Raw genomic sequence first — 16,779 nt, 5'->3', positions numbered from 1 at the left:
CAAAAGCAAATGTAATTTTCTACAAACTAGATAATTTTTTAATTACTGTCCTTTTCCAGTCTTCCATTAAAAGACAGGCACACTAAGAAAATGGCTAAACGATGTATTTGCAGCAGGAGGATTTTCGTCTGGCCACCAGCCACAGCGTCCTCTGTGAAAACAGAGCTCAAGAGAGGCTTCCCCCAGGGGCACCCACATTTGGAGCACACAGCCCCGGGAGGCATATCAGTGCCCTGGGTGTGGGGTGCACCCAGTGCTGCCAGCTCCTTGCCCACCTGTTTTCCTCTGCTCTCTTTTTTTTTTAGCAGTTAGCAAGTCCTAAATGTGTGTTCCTCTACCTTTTGCTTACCGTGGAACCAGATGTTGAGGAGTGTTCATTGCTCATACACCCACTGAGAGGAACTGGTGAAAAACAACAAGAAAGAAGAAAAGGAGGAAGCTAATCCTTTCAGAGCAAGAAAGATGCTTTTCCTTAAAGTGAATCTTTTAACCATATCTGCAGCAGCAAACTTTGAATCTGTGTTTCCCCAGTGGGAAGGATGAGCTTGAAAAGTCTTGCCAAGCCAGAGCACTGATGTTTAACAAGGACGTCAGAAGATGTTGAAGGAGCAAATGTACAAACATACCTTTCCTGTTGAAGAGGGTATTAACAAATGAACCGGGTGACTGTGGGGAATAAACGTGTGTGGGGAGTGTTCCTAAGATAAAGCATTGAAGGAGTAACCACAAAATCACACAGCTGCTGCAAATCACAATCTATTGTAAAGGGCCCATTGAACCAACTGTGAGTTCTGGGCTACTTTTTGTCCATGAGAAGTGGTTTCTTGTGGCTAGCGGCATTTTGTTGTGAACACCTTTCCTTCACCTTTTCTATGCTTTTTGTTAAATAGCTTTCATCCTTGTCATGACTCTGGAGTGACATAGGAGGTGTCAGGTTTGCTTGGCAGGCACAGCTTTGGTTTAATTCTCTGCAGTGTGATTAGAAGTCACACATTTTGTCCTGGCTTTTTGAGCTGATGAAGCTGATGAAGGTGTGGTATTACAAAGGCAGATCCAAAACTTGGACCTCCCAAAACAAAAATCTTCCCCAAACCATTAGACACTCCCTTTTCTGCTGTATATCTCAATCCCAGGCCAGGGGAGGGGACGGAGACCCCAATAGAGGCTTGTCTCTGAAAGGTTCTGAGATTTCTGCTTCATTATGGTTGAGCCTTATGATAAGTCCAAATCCAGAGCAGATGGTGTTTCCTAAGGGGCCTTCCTGGGGTTCTGAGCAGAACTAGAAGCTGGGGGTTCCCACTTTTCTGGTTGCAAACCCAATGTGTTTTTATCTTGCTCAACATTTTGTAAATGTATCTCATGTAAAAACTGGAGATTCGAGGTTTTCTTTTCTCCTCATAAAGTACTGTTGCAGCTACAGTATAATTAGCCTGTGGTTAGATTTATTTTTAACACCCCAGTTGCCACTAATTCATAATGTTTAACTATTAGCTGGATGGAAGCAATTACACCAGGCCGGTGATGTACTTAGACCATAAAGATACATGTGCTGTCTGAAACCCAAGGGACTGTAATGTTCAGGCATGCAGCTAATCCACTTCTGAGAAAAAGGAATTATCATTGGTTAGCAAAATATAGAACCAGAATAAAGTCACATTACAACTGCACTCCAGTATTTATTAAAAATACCCCCAAACAATTAACTTCTGGAAGAGGACAGATTTAGGCTGGAGATGAGGAAGAAATTCTTTATAGTGAGGGTGGGGAGACACTGGAACAGGTTGCCCAGGAGCTTGTGGATGCTTCTTCCCAGGAGGTGTTCAAGGCCAGGTTGTTTGAGGCCTTGAGCAAGCTGGGCTAGTGGAAGGTGGGGCAGGAGAGTTGGAACTAGATGATCCTTAAGGTCCCTTCCAGCCCAAACCATTCTATGAACTTATGATTTTTCTCTCCCTGAGACGTGTTCTGGGAAATAGGAGAGCTCTGCCCATGGAGGTTGACAGTCTAGGAAGAAACATCATAAAAATTACAGCATGTCCCCACAGCAAATCAATTATTCTTGAAATAAATTGGGTGTTGGTGATGCAGTAGCTTGCTGTGAAGTGCCCATAACCTGCATCATTTACTCCTGGTTTTAATGAATAATGCAAGTATTCATTGGGAAAAACGTGGCAAACACACTTATTAGGTGCACATAAAATGATTTAATGAGGTTAACACAGCTGTCTCTTAAATACTTACTTTCTTTTTATTAATGGGGAAGTCTCTGTTTTGCTTTGAAGGCAGACATTTAGTTTGCTGTACTGTTGCTAAGTAGATGGTGGAAATCCTTGTTTCACCTGTGTGTGGGTTTTAGCCCTGTCAACTCCTCTATCAGCAGCATGTTCCATGGCTTGATGGAGCCTGCTCTTACATCAGCAGATGGAATGCATGTCTACAGCCTTGCTTTGCAGCCTGAGGATGGTGGAGTCCTAAGCACTGTGCACACAGTGGCAAAGCTAAAAAACTGTGGGTGGGAGTGAAATACTTATCCTGGTTTTAGCTAGAGCAGAGCTAATCCTGCTCAGGGATTTGACTTCTCAGCTCAGTCTCTGCTCAATGACAGCACTTTCTGCAGTTCAGGGCAGGTTTGCACAGCCAGGGGCTGCTTCTAGCAGGGAGAAGCTCTTGGGAAGAGCCACTGCCAAGGGCTGGGCTGCAGAAAGGTTGTGGCTGAGACTTGATTCTGTGCACACCAAGGGCATTGCAACATCTGTGCCCCATCTTGCAAGGCAGTAAGTCAGAGGTGGCAGCTGCAGGTGACCCTAAACTGACTAACAAGGGATTCCATCCTGTGGATGTCATCTTCAGGATCAAGCTGAGGAATCACCAGGGTCTAGCTTCTTCTTCAGTGTCTGGTGCCTGAGGAGGACTCTGTTCCTTTTGCCTTTGATCTCCATCTATATGTTCCCAAATTCAGCTCCTGAATCTTGGGTTCCCATCTGCTGCTGAGTCCAGTTTGTGACTTCCCCAGTGCATGCCACACCATCAGTAGTGACAATGGTGATGTTGTTGCCATCAGGAGTAGGGTTTCATATTGGTTTGCCTCTGTTTCATTGGAATGCTCTTCTTTCCATCCAGCTGGTTTAGTTTCTTTCCTAACCTATCAGTCTCTCTCCCTTATTCCCTTTAGGAAGGCAGAGGGGTTCACAGAGGCCATCTGCCACTCATCTAGTGGCCAACCCAGCCCTAATCCTTGACAATACTTCAGGAATGGTCAGAACCAAGGTCCACGGGCAGGCCAGGTGTACAGGGAGGTGGGACCACACACCCACCTATGCAGGATGAGCAAGGGCTGCCACTGGGATCTTCTGGGTTCCCATGGGGGTGGTACCTGTTCTCCACAGAGAGCCTGTGTACCAGCTGTACAGCCTCCCACATCTCAAGGCTGTGTTCCTGAGATGACAAAAGAGTTTCCTCACAGGAGCTGATGCACTGTTGGGTGTGCTGAAAGCTGCCTTTCTCCTTCACAGAAAGCTGGGGCCTTTAGGCAGCACGCTGGAGGCTAAAGTTTTCCCCCACAATGCATTACAGACCAGATAAACCAAAGCTGCTGTTGCGCTCAAGTAGTTACTTGGGGTTTTGTAGTCTCTCTCAATCTATTTAGTAATCCAGTTATGAATGAAAATCAACATTTCAAAATTATATGCCCATTAAGTCAGTTTCATAACTTTATTTGATTGGGTTTTGTAACTTCAATGCTAAATTTAAGGATTGGGGTTGATCTGAATCAGCATAAATGTGATTAATGAAGAAATAAATTAAGTTGATTTAAAAGGGCTTAAAATAATGTGATTAGACTGTGGAGATTTGGGTGGCTTATTGGATTACACATTTTATTCCTGGAGGATTGGTGTGAGATTCAGAATGGAATTGGTCACCCTGTTTTGGGCCCCCTGTGCCTGGTAATCTCCAGGGCCCTGATCCCAGGCCAGAAGTCATGGTCACATTCAGTGGTTCTCTGGAAAAACATAGAATCAAGCTTTTGAGCTAATACCTAAACAGGTTACCCAGGAGGGTTGTGGAGTCTCCCTCTCTAGAGATAGTCAAAACCTGCCTGGATGCATTTCTATGTGATCTGGCATGGGAGATCCTGCTCTGGCAGAGGGGTTGGACTGGATGATCTTTCGAGGTCCCTTCCAGCTCCTAACATTTCTGTGATTCTGTAATTAGGCACAGAAATCTGCTCCACTCTCCATGGCACAGGATGGAAATGAGATCACATTCGCTTTCCTGGGACATCCTTTTGGAAGCAACCGGTGCTGATTCCTTCCAAAAGGATGTCCCAGGAGAGCATAAAGGTGCTGTTGAATGCCTGTTAGTGATGGAGGCTCTCCTGCCATCCATGGGAGGTTGTAACCATCACTAGCTGCCCTCCTCACTGCGAGATGGGTTGAGTTTGGTTTGGGTAGGGGAGTGTGTGGCTGATTTTTGGCTTGGGGTTGGTTTCTTTTTTACTGTGTGATTATGCAATCTACATCCTGAGTTTCCAGGAGATATAATGTGAAGGACTTCTTAAAATACATTGATTCACAACTGAGCTAAACACTCAACTGAAACTATTACACTCCAAGCACTCATTACACAAAAGTGCCCACATAGGCCTTTATTAGGGCAAAAGAAGTGTCCTTTAAAGTTTTTCCTTGTATTAATTTGGGCTTCTGCAATTGCTCATGATCAGATGATGTGTGTATTGAGGTAAGAGAATCTGGAATCTCTTACTCCAATGTGTTTCCCAAAGTCTTCCTGATTTTTGCAGCTTTTGTGAACTTTCTCCAGTTTTCAAGGTAATTCTTTACCTGAGGGTATCACAGGATGGATGACTACAAAGATATGCATGCTTTTCTGTCCTCAGCAGATACTATCTTTATACAACTATTGTGAACTACTTGTATCTGTGCTGATCATCTGTGAGGACTAAACTGTTTTTTAAAATCCAGATTACTGTTTGCTGGAGGAGAGTCCCAGGCCTGGGGCTTGGACATGACCTTTGTCTTTCTAGAGTTACGATCTCCTGTGTTGGTCCTTTTTGGCACATGGTTTTTTATGCTTTGTCAAACAGTCTTTTGACTTTTGGTGATTGACCTCTGTCTGTTGTTATTCGTCACTGTTCAGTCTTGGCTTTCTATCCTCTCCAGACTCCAGATATATTGATTTTATGCTTTCTTCCAGGCCACTCTAAAAATGCTAAACAGCCTTGGGCTAGGAGCAGGTCCCTGCAGGGTCCTATTTGAAGCAGATCTAGATGATGAGTGTTTCACATTTACTGTTACATTGAAGACCTATCATTTATCTTGTGATTGATCCATTTTATGTCTTCTGAGTTTATTGTTCAGTCTTCTTAATCAAAATGTCATTCAGTACCAAGTCAGATGCATTGCAGAAACCACAATATATTACAGTTGAAATGTTTTACAATGACTTTATATGCACCAGCCAAAGTTGTCATCTTGTGAAAGAAGAGGTATCAGGTTAACCTTGACAAGCTTCTTCCAGTTTGAAGCCATAACTGGGGGACCTATAGGATAGCTGGAGAGGGACTTTTTACAAAGGCATGCAGTGACAGGATGAGGGCTAATGGCTTCCAACTGGAAGAAGCTGGATTCAGGTTAGATGTTAGGAGGAAATTCTTCCCCATGAGGGTGGTGAGGCACTGGAACAAGTTGCTCAGAGAAGCTGTGGAGGCTTCAAGCCTGGCAGTGTTGAAAGCCAGGCTGGATGAGACCTTGAGCAACCTGGTCTAGTAGGACGTGTCCCTGCCCATGGCAGGGGGATTGGAACTAGATGACCTTTAAGGTCCCTTGCCAAACCTAAACCATTCTGTGAATCTATGATTTTTCTCTCCCTGAGATGTGTTCTGGGAAGTAGGAGAGCTTTATCTTCTGTAGGTTCAAGGACTTCTAGTCTGGTAGGTTCTTTCCAGTTTGAACACTAGCACTCTCTGAGTCCTGTGGGTCACTGAGGCTTGTCTCATGATTCACTCTCATCCTGAGACTGACTTGGGCACAATGAAGATAATGGCCACAGCAGCACACACAGCAAGCTGTGGCTTCCCTGCTGGCAGGACCCATGGGTGAGGACCCTGAAGCTAGGTCAGGTATCTCCATGTTTGCTGGCAGGTGTAGTATGTCTTCCCCAAACCCTGTGGTAATGTATGAAGCAACTTTGAAATCTTGTGTGGATATTGGGAGGTTGTTCAGGTCTCTGTGTTTTGGAAGCTCATTGTGGCAGTGTCCTCTGCACTCGCTGCAGGGCTGTTGTATCTCTGGCTAGTGAAGGAGATAAACCTTAACACTGTGCTGAGATGTACAGGTACTGCAGGGCTCATTTTCCTGCTCCCTGGGGCAGCCCTTATGCCAGGGTAATGCTGTGACTCTTGGTGAGCCAACACAGTGTTTGTGGGCAAAGTTTTAGAGTCCTCCTGGCCACAGTGCTGAGAGCTGTTGGGAAGATGTTGAGACACCAGGTCTTCAGTGTTTGTCAGATCTTGGTCTTAATTTTTTTTTCTTCTGCAGGTTCAGACTGGTTACATGCCCTTTACACTCATCATGCTTTTGTTGTCTGCCTGTATAAAGAGTGGATGGAGCATGGCTTCCCATCTGTGTCCATTCTGTGGGCTATCTGGACACTTTCTCCAGATGTAGCTCATTCTACCATGACCCAGCTTTTGGTCAGTACAAGGCTCCACCACTGCAGTCACCTTTGTAAACCTGAAATCAATGCATCTGAGGGACATTCATGTTGCTTGAGCTCCATCAGCTGCTCTTGGTGCTGGCTTGCAGACGTGCCTGCAGGACTGTTTTGGTATTTGGAAGGCTGCTGGACATTGTGTTCTCTCCGAGTTGTATTTTTGGTCTGCTTTAACTTTTCTGTTTATTCCATTACTGTGTACCTCAGCTTTTAAGCGTGCCTGTTAAACTTTGGATCCAGACTTGATTCCACATGTGCTCAAATTCCTGAATTAGCAGGAATTTGGCCTTGAAGAGGCTCCTGAGGTCAGTCTTCCAGCACTAGCGTCTGCTCTTGCAATCTGCTGAGCTGTGCAGTTAGCCCAAGTGTGACTGGCAGTGTCCCTGTGCTGGTGGCAGTGAGGTTAGTTGGTTGGTCAGGCGCTGGGCAGAGGTGACTGCTTTGTGCCCGGAGTTGTTGGCATGGATGGATTTTGAGTGGGTAACCTTTTCTTTGTTGTCCTGCGAGTTGTCATGGTGGCTATCTGATACATGCATCCTACAGGCCTTGATTAGATTAGAGGGAGTTCAGCTCATTCATTTGTTGGAAGGGCAGAGAAAATCTGCAAATGGGCACTCCTGGAGTGCTCTCTGACTGTGGCCTGAGATTCATAGGAGAAACCCTCGTGTCCTAGTGATGTGGGTGCATCAAGAAAAGTGTGTCCAGCAGGTCTAGGGAGGTTCTTCTTCCCATCTACTCTGTCCTGGTGAGACCACACCTGGAATACTGTGTCCAGTTTTGGGCTCCCCAGTTCAAGAGAGACAGAGAACTGCTGGAGAGAATCCAATGGAGAGCCACAAGGATGATCAGGGGACTTGATCACCTCCCCTGTGAAGAGAGACTGAGAGACCTAGGGCTTTTAAGTCTTGAGAAGGCTGAGAGGGGATCTGATCAATGTCTATAAATATCTGAGGGGTGGGTGTCAGGTGGATGGGGCCAATCACTTTTCAGTGGTGTGCAATAGTAAGACAAGGAACAGCAAGTACAAGCTTGAACATAGAAGATTACACCTCAACATGAGGAGAAACTTCTTTACAGTGAGGGTGACAGAGCACTGGAACAGGCCTGTGGAATTGCCTTCTCTGGACGCATTCAAAACCTGTCTGGATGCATTCCTGTGCAGACTACCCTAAGTGATCCTGCCTTGGCAGTGGGGTTGGACCTGATGATCTTTGAAGGTCCCTTCCAACCTCTAATGTACTGTGGTACTGTGTGATTCTGTAATACTAGTTGCCTGTGATCATGCCTATCTGTAGTAATCACATACTAGTACTACTGTGGGTTCAAGGGTGGAGTCCCACCTCTGATCAGATGCACTAGCCCTCACAGGCACATGAGATCTACTTGCAGCCCTGGCTTCAGCACTGCCTTTCTGTGTTCTTTTGGCTAGTATATATAAACTGCCCTTCTCTGACCTCCTTCATGATAGAAAAATTCCACCATCATTTGTCAGCCCACTACACAGTGCTCTGGGTGCCACTAGTGACTCACTGACCTCTTTATTTAATGTTTAAAGGTGTGTTTTCCCTCTACCAGTACTGTAAAGCTTGAAGATTTGGGGGAGCAGGAATTCTGGCTGAGTATAACTGAAATAGTGAAAGGCCTCCTGAAAAACCTCATCTTATAAATGTAATTAGTTTCTCCTGGGAAAAAAAATACTAATTGGGTAATCAGTTGGCCAATTAAATGGATCATCTGAAGTTTCCAGAGCAGGTAGTTTTTAGGCTGCACTGTTTATCATAACCCATTTGTGAGGTCAGTCTAAGCTGTTATTGATTTCTTAGTGCTTGGTTCACAGGAAAAGGCAAAGCTCAAAATAAAGCTTCTCTTTTAGCAAGTGTGATGTTCACTAGTGAAAATGTGAATTGGTTTTGGGAGAAATGGCTTTTAACCACACACTTAACAAGTTTAGCTCTTGGCATCATTACTGAATTTCCCTGCAGCTCTTGAAGGGCTTTTGGTGTCCTTGGGTAAGGGATGTATTTGGCCCCCCTCAGCCTCTTTGGCAGAGTCCTGGATGGCTGTGGATGCTGTAGACACCCTTCAGGTAAGTTGCTTTCAGATGAATAGTAATTGATGAGCCTGACTTTTATGTGCAGAAGTTGCTGTACAGCTCTTTTCACTGCCCTGTTTCTTAGCTTCAGCTCCACAATTTGTCCTGTACTCTTGACAGAGGGAGTGGGATGAGGAGGAGAGCATGTTTATTCATAGTTGTTTTTTTTTTTATCCCACATATTTATTTCTGTTAGCTCTTTGATTTAAACAGCAGAAGATTGAGCAGTCAAAGGTCAGGGCGGATGGGGTGGAGTTTTCCCATAACTGCTGATGGCTTACTGCTCCCACTGTTTACACATCCAGTCCCTCTGACAAGGATGATGTGTTCACCAGAAGAGCTCTTATTTTGGGAGCGTGCTTAGGCTGGAGCTCTGAATCTGTCCTTTAGAAATGTTGAGAAAATGTTAGGATGCAGTTGGCCCAGCACTTAGCTACAGCTCCTTGGTGTTAACCCATTTCAGAGAAGCTGTGTGTATGCTGAAAGCCAAGCACACGTTGAAGTGGTCTTGTGGCTGAGGTCTTGAGGTGTTTTGCCTGGATATTATGCAGGTTCAGGAGCAGGAGGAATCAACCAGTTACATCACCTTGTAGGAGATGTCCAAAGAACTGAAGGAAACCATTGTTTGAGTCCCATTTGAGAGAAATGTCTTGCCTTGTAAAGCACAAAACATCCCATCTAAGCAGGGGTTTTCTTTGTGTACTATTGCAGGCAGACTGGTGGTGTTTGTTTCCAGTAACAGTATTGTTATTGTGTAGAGCTAGGGTACCTCTGGTAGAGAAGATCTTAGGGTAGAAATCTACAAGTTAGTTGCTTGTTTTCACACTGATATAGATTTGTGTTTTTGGCAAACTTCATCCTTTCTTTGTTGTCACAATAACTTCAATGTCATCAGTACAAGTGACTGAGGGTAAAGGACATTCCTAGGCCAGTTGCTGTGTGATAAAATCAGTTTTGATGGGCTTAAGCTCTTGGAGAAAGGCTTTTCACCCCCATGCTTCAGGAGTATTGTGCTTTCTGATTGCTTAAGCTAATGAAGTGGGGAACAAGTGCTTCTAGAGAAGGGGCTTCGTAATTTGCAATGAGAATGTTTTTGGTGGGTAGCATATGAGATCAGGTTCATGATTATTCATGCCAGATGTTGGCAGCTCTTAGTTTGCCAGGTGGCCATGCTTGTTCCTGTTCTTAATGTCCAGTAAAAGGTAAAATGGAACAAAAGGGAAAACGAGGAGGCAAAGTGTATTTAAAGCCTCTTCTCCAGGCTCTGATATGAGGTGGAGCCCAGTGGAGGGAGGATACTTACTGAAGAAAACACTCCTCTGTTTCCCAGAGCAATCCCTTGGACCTGGAGGTGTGTAGTCTGGCTAAACTGGGGTGTCAGGATCTGGAGATACTTTTCAAGCAGGGTGAGCATAGTAGAGCTAGAGTGAGTGTCTGGCTTGTCAGGCTGAGAAGACAGCATTTGACCTCTACAGAAACACATTTGGAGGTTTTACAACACTGGAATAAAAAAACGTGTTGATAATTATGAATGAAAGTTATCACATTACATCTAAATGAGCAAGTCTCTCTTGGAAAGACTGAGCATGTTCCTGTTCTGTGGAGACCAGGAGGGGAGTAGGTTATCCTCTGAGTCCTCTTTCCCTGCATTTCTTTTTGATGGATACTTTCAGTTTCATACTTGGTAGTATGTACGGAACACTGGAATGCTATCGATATAAGTAATGCTCAGATCTTGTTCATTTTAGGCATTTAGTCAGTGAACAAGGCTTGAATTTTATTCAATTGATTAAAAGATGTGGGGAAGTCCTCCTCAGATATGAAGATCTCCTGTTAGACAATTCCAGTGTTCCGTACATACTACCAAGTATGAAGCTAAAAGCATCCATCAAAAAGAAATTCAGGGAAAGAGGACACAAAGGATAATCCAATTCCCTCCAAAATCCCTGAGAAGTTAAGACTGAATGTTAAAAGGCAACTTTTGTTGATTCTCCATGAGGCCAATTAGTTTTTTCCACCTTAGTACCCAAAAAGTAGCTGATTCATTCTGTGGCTTATTTACATCAAAAAGCAGAGGTATCGTGGAGCTAAAAATAAATGGCCACAGCTATGTATTAAAACATGGTATGTTAATGCAGGAACAGAACAGTTTAACAGAAAAACTGGAATTAAAGAAGGAGCTGACCCAAGGCACTTGCTAACTTATGTAAAGACTAATTCTCATAATAAGTACTACACTAAATCACCAGAGTAATTAGTCTTGTCAGTAGAAGTCACTGCTTCAGTTTAATTAGAAGTCTTTAGCTTAAGGAGTTTTAGAAGGTTTGGTTTTGCTCTCAGCAGATCCTTTGCCTTTAAATCCAGTTGTTGAAGGGCTGGGGTTTTGGAAATAGCTTGGGTATTACTGAGTGAGGAGAATGAATGACAACTGCCATTCTGCAGAAACATTTATACCAACTAATGTACTGAAAATGTCTCTGCAAACATGCAAGCAACGAGTGGAGATGTTCCTATGAGCACCAAGACTGATGTTCTGCAGCTGGGACAGCTAGCTGGACAGGGTCCTGCTTGGGCACAGACCATGTAGAGCATCAGGAGGACAGAGGTGGTGGATGGAGGGCACTGCTAGAGCAGCAGTTGTATTTAGGATCTGCAGGGGAGTAGGACTTGGAGAAGGGTGAATGACACAACAAATAAATGGGTACCGCAGGGAACTGGCTCCTGGGGTAAGGGAGGGTAGTCCAGGCTGCAAAGGTAGGGGAGTCAGGGGTTTTGGTGTCTCGAAGCAGAACCTCAGGGGCTGTTGGGAAGCTGCTCCCTGGCACACATCTCATAGCTGGGCCAGAGGGCTGTGTGCCTATACCCAGCATCGATCTTTCCTCACCTTGGGACTCCTAATTAAAATCCAGGCAGCAAAAGTCCCTTCAACAGCAGAAGGCAGAGAACTGGGAAAGTGCATTGCTGGTAGCTGGGGAAATAGGAGGGAATACAATTTTAATAAGGGTTTCAGTACTACAGCCTTGAATGATGTATTAAAAATATTTTTTGGTTGCTGTTGGATAGTTGGTACACTAACAGAGTAGATGGAATCATGTAGAGAAAAAAGAATGATTTGCAATTTCTAATTATTGTGAAATGTTTTACTAGTATCTGGGGAAAGATTTCAACTTAGTTGCCTCACTAAAATTGCAGGAGGCTTTGGAGGCAGCTAGGTTTGCGTCCAGCAGCAAGTGGGGAGTTGATAGTCAGTCACATGTGTCTGACTAAGTATCTTCTCAAGAGAATTTAGAACATATACCCTAAAGAAAAAGGCTTTGGGTTTCTTGCCTGGTTGCCCATTTCCCCACAGAGTTTTTTGATCCTGATACCAAGAGGTGGCCAGAAGAGCTGCTTTTCAAAATAAATGCAGAGATCAGAATGTGTGAAGTAGGTTAGGGCTGAGCAGAAGGGTACGTAGGGCTCCCAGAAATGCAGCCATGAGAGCTGTGTGGTTGTGTGTGCAGCAGAGGTGGATTTCTCAGCCTAATGAGAACAACCTCTGCCAAAGGACACTAAAAAACACGAATAAGAAAGCCCAGACCCTCCTGGGCATGTATCTCAGGAGTCTGAGTCATGACTGTTGTTTGCTTTTGTTTTAGTTTTGCTTGGGGTGTCCAAGGTTGCAGAGAAGAGGCAAAACTGAGGCAGGCCACTCATTTGCCAAGCACCAAGCTATCACATATGCCCCATGGGCATGCTGACCCAACCCAGGCTCTCCTCCCTGCACTGCGTCAGAGACTTCTTCCCTTTCTCCTCCTACATAGGCCAAGACTCTTTTTTCATGCCTTTTTATCCCAACATTCCTCCTTCATTTGTGATAACTCTTACGATATCTGGAGATGTTTAAGCAGCATGTGGACTTGGTGCTTAGGCACGTGGTCTAGTGTTGACCCTTCAGTGCTGGGTCAAGAGTTGGACTGGATGATCTTTGAGGTCTCCCAGCTGGATGTATTCTGTGATTCTGTGAAATCCTAGTGAGATCCATGCCACGTCAGGTCGTGCAGCCCTTAGCCAGGTTCTGGTGCTCCCATTGAAACCCCTCTTCCCATACATACCTGGTTGGACATGACACTTGCAAATGCCACCCTTTCACTGCTCTAGTGAGTGGCTGAGATCTGGAAGGCAATGTGATAGCTGCAAACATCACTCATGAAAACTTGATATCTCTGATGCTGCAGTCAATCAAGTCACTGTATAGCTCAGTAGGAAACTAAATTGTGGGAAGGGATAATACATTGTGTTTTGAGATTCAGAAGAACATGGATTATCTTGACTTAAATGTATCTTCTTTGTTCTTTATGTGCTTTGTGGAATGGCCAAGCCAAATATTCTCATTCCTTTTTTTTTTTTTTCTATGTAATTATTCTGCAGGATCCTTCAAACCAAAAATGTGGACGAAAGAAAACAGTGTCCTTCAGCAGCATGCCATCAGAGAAGAAGATAAGCAGCGCCAGCGACTGTATCAGCTTTATGCAGGCTGGGTGTGAATTAAAGAAAGTTCGTCCAAATTCCCGTATTTATAACCGTTTTTTCACTCTGGATCCTGACCTGCAGGCTCTGCGTTGGGAGCCTTCCAAAAAGGACCTTGAGAAAGCAAAGCTTGATATCTCTGCCATAAAAGAAATCAGACTAGGGAAGAACACAGAAACTTTCAGGAATAACGGACTGGCAGACCAGATTTCTGAGGACTGTGCGCTGTCGGTAATTCATGGTGAGAACTACGAGTCCCTTGACCTGGTTGCCAACTCTGCTGACGTGGCCAACATTTGGGTGTCGGGATTAAGGTACTTGGTTTCTCGTAGCAAACAGCCCCTGGATCTGATGGAAAGCAGCCATAATACCCCACGGTTTGCCTGGCTAAAAACTGTGTTTGAAGCAGCAGACGTTGATGGTAATGGCATAATGTTAGAAGATACGTCTGTGGAGCTCATAAAGAAGCTCAACCCCACCTTAAAGGAATCAAAGATTAGGTTAAAATTCAAGGAAATCCAGAAGAGCAAAGAGAAACTGACAACACGAGTAACGAAAGAGGAGTTCTGTGAGGTGTTCAGTGAACTTTGCACAAGACCTGAAGTTTATTTCTTACTGGTGCAGATATCTAAAAACAAAGAGTATCTAGATGCCAATGACCTCATGCTGTTTTTGGAGGCTGAGCAAGGAGTGAGCCACATAACAGAAGAGATGTGCCTGGACATCATACGCAGGTATGAGCTTTCTCAAGAGGGGCGCTTGAAAGGCTTTCTTGCAATCGATGGATTTACCCAGTATTTGCTGTCCCCAGAATGTGACATTTTTGACCCAGAGCACAAAAAAATTGTCCAAGACATGACACAGCCTTTGTCACACTACTACATCAACGCATCCCACAATACATATCTGATAGAGGACCAGCTCAGAGGGCCAGCTGATATCAATGGCTATGTCAGAGCTTTGAAGATGAGCTGTCGGAGCATTGAACTAGATGTCTGTGATGGCCCAGATAATGAACCCATTATTTGCAACCGCAACAACATGACATCGCCGCTCGCCTTCCGAAATGTTATTGAGGTGATAAACAAATTGGCCTTTTTTGCCTCAGAATACCCCCTTATTCTCTGCTTGGGCAACCACTGCTCGCTACAACAGCAGAAGGTGGTGGTACAACACATGAAAAACATCTTTGGAAACAAACTGTACACGGAGACGCCTTTATCCTCCGAAGTCTACCTCCCGTCACCTGAGAAACTGAAAATGAAGATCATCGTGAAGGGGAAGAAGCTGCCCAGCGACCAGGATATATTGGAAGGAGAAGTCACGGATGAAGATGAAGAGGCTGAGATATCCCGCAGACTGTCGGAGGACTTCTCAAGGGAACCCAAACTGATCTGGCTCTGCAGGGAACTGTCTGACTTGGTGTCCCTATGCAAATCTGTCCAGTACAAAGACTTTGAGACATCCATGAAAGCTCAGAACTATTGGGAAATGTGCTCCTTCAGCGAGGCGGAAGCCAGTCGGATTGCAAACGAGTCCCCTGAAGATTTTGTCAACTACAACAAAAGGTTTCTGTCCAGGGTGTACCCCAGTGCTATGAGGATAGACTCCAGTAACTTAAATCCTCAGGATTTTTGGAATTGTGGTTGCCAGATAGTGGCAATGAACTATCAGACCCCTGGGCCTATGATGGACCTGCACACTGGCTGGTTTCTGCAGAATGGGGGCTGCGGGTATGTCCTCAGACCTTCGGTGATGCGTGAGGAGGTGTCTTACTTCAGTGCAAACACCAAGGGCATTGTTCCGGGGGTATCTCCCCAGGTCCTACACGTCAAAATAATCAGTGGTCAGAACTTTCCGAAGCCCAAGGGTGCCTGTGCAAAAGGGGACGTCATAGACCCCTACGTCTGCATAGAAATACATGGGATTCCTGCAGACTGCACTGAACAAAGAACTAAAACTGTTCAGCAAAACAGCGACAACCCCATTTTTGATGAAACCTTCGAGTTCCAGATCAACCTTCCAGAGCTGGCCATGATCCGTTTTGTCGTTTTGGATGATGACTACATTGGGGACGAGTTCATAGGGCAGTACACCATCCCTCTGGAGTGCCTGCAGCCCGGCTACAGGCACATACCGCTGCGCTCTTTTGTCGGCGACATCATGGAGCACGTCACCCTCTTTGTCCACATTGCCATAACCAACCGCAGCGGAGGTGGCAAGGCCCAAAAGCGTAGCCTCTCGGTGAGGATAGGCAAGAAAGCAAGGGAGTACACCATGCTGAGGAACACTGGTCTCAAGACCATTGATGACATCTTTAAGCTGGCTGTGCATCCTCTACGAGAGGCTACTGACATGAGAGAAAACATGCAGGTATGACGCTTTGGTTGTGTGCGTTGGCCTGTCCTGAGTGGGGAAGTGAAAGTCCTGGTCTGGGATGCTGCGACTTGCTGAAGCTGATGAAGCTTAAGACCCAAAGCTGTTGTCAGCTTTTAACTGGTGATGGTTACAGGTGTGTTGTAGTTTAAGCTTTTCCCAGAGTCCAAAAGCCCAAATGGAAGAGATTTAGATTGCCTCCCCTCTCCCGTTTTTCCTGGTGGGGTAAAAACAAATTAGGCAGGAGAAAGGAGAGGTCAAATCACTAAATAAATGGTCTGGAATCGGTTTGGAAGTTCAAAAAGTAAGTTTAACAAAATATATATATAACGTTTGAGTGACAGGGAAAGTTACAAAGGTATAAGGAAAAGGGTAAATAGAAAAATGTACAAAACCAGGCCCAGCTGCCATTGGATTCCCTTGATGTAATGTAGATTCTGTTTGGATGCAGTCCTCAGAAGCATGGAAGCAGCATGGAGGCAGACCACGTGGTAACTCAGGAAACAGGCACAGCAATGATGGTCTCTTGAGCAAGCAAGGTGCAGGAGAAAGAGAGTGAACCAAGAAAATGACCCCTTTGAATAGGCTTGCTGGACAGGAAGGGGGAGTGGAATAGACTTTGATCCAGGGGACCCCTCCCTCTGGGAGGGGGGACCAAGTCTCTCTGCCCACCCAGGTCAGGTTTCCTTTGTCCACCTGGAGGCTGGGTTTTTTGCAGCCCCTCCAAGGATGGCTGTAACCTGGCACAAATGTGGATTTAGACAGAAATGTTGTATGTCCTCTCCAAACATGCTTTACTGATTGGGTTTGTCTGAGAAAGCAGAACTGGGGGTACATTTGTGTCTCCAGGCCTTAAAAACTTCATTTTCTTGATGGAAAACATCATCAAACTTTTGTTTTACTACCTGAGTGAGGGTTATGCTTTCAGTTTTACCTGGGTGAGTGTAAGAAATAGTCAATTGATGTGTCACTAAGGTTGTCACTGGGATTGTTTAGTCTGGAGAAAAGGAGGCTGAGGGATGACTTTCTGGCTCTCTACAACTCCCTGAGGTTGGAGCCAGGTGAGGGCTGATGTC

General features: G+C 45.0%; 1 protein-coding gene across 1 annotated transcript in view; it reads left to right on the top strand.

The window, feature by feature from the left end:
* PLCL1 (phospholipase C like 1 (inactive)) overlaps nt 1–16,779 on the top strand; it is a 208,985-nt gene that overhangs the window by 150,899 nt on the left and 41,307 nt on the right. Inside the window, exon 2 of the mRNA XM_054381175.1 lies at nt 13,229–15,700. Within this exon, the coding sequence (XP_054237150.1) occupies nt 13,229–15,700 (2,472 nt within the window). The remainder of the gene's footprint in view (nt 1–13,228; nt 15,701–16,779) is intronic.

The sequence above is a fragment of the Indicator indicator genome, chromosome 5, assembly GCF_027791375.1.
Source record: "Indicator indicator isolate 239-I01 chromosome 5, UM_Iind_1.1, whole genome shotgun sequence".
Taxonomy (NCBI): Eukaryota; Metazoa; Chordata; class Aves; order Piciformes; family Indicatoridae; genus Indicator; species Indicator indicator.
This window is presented reverse-complemented; position numbering and strand designations above follow the sequence as displayed.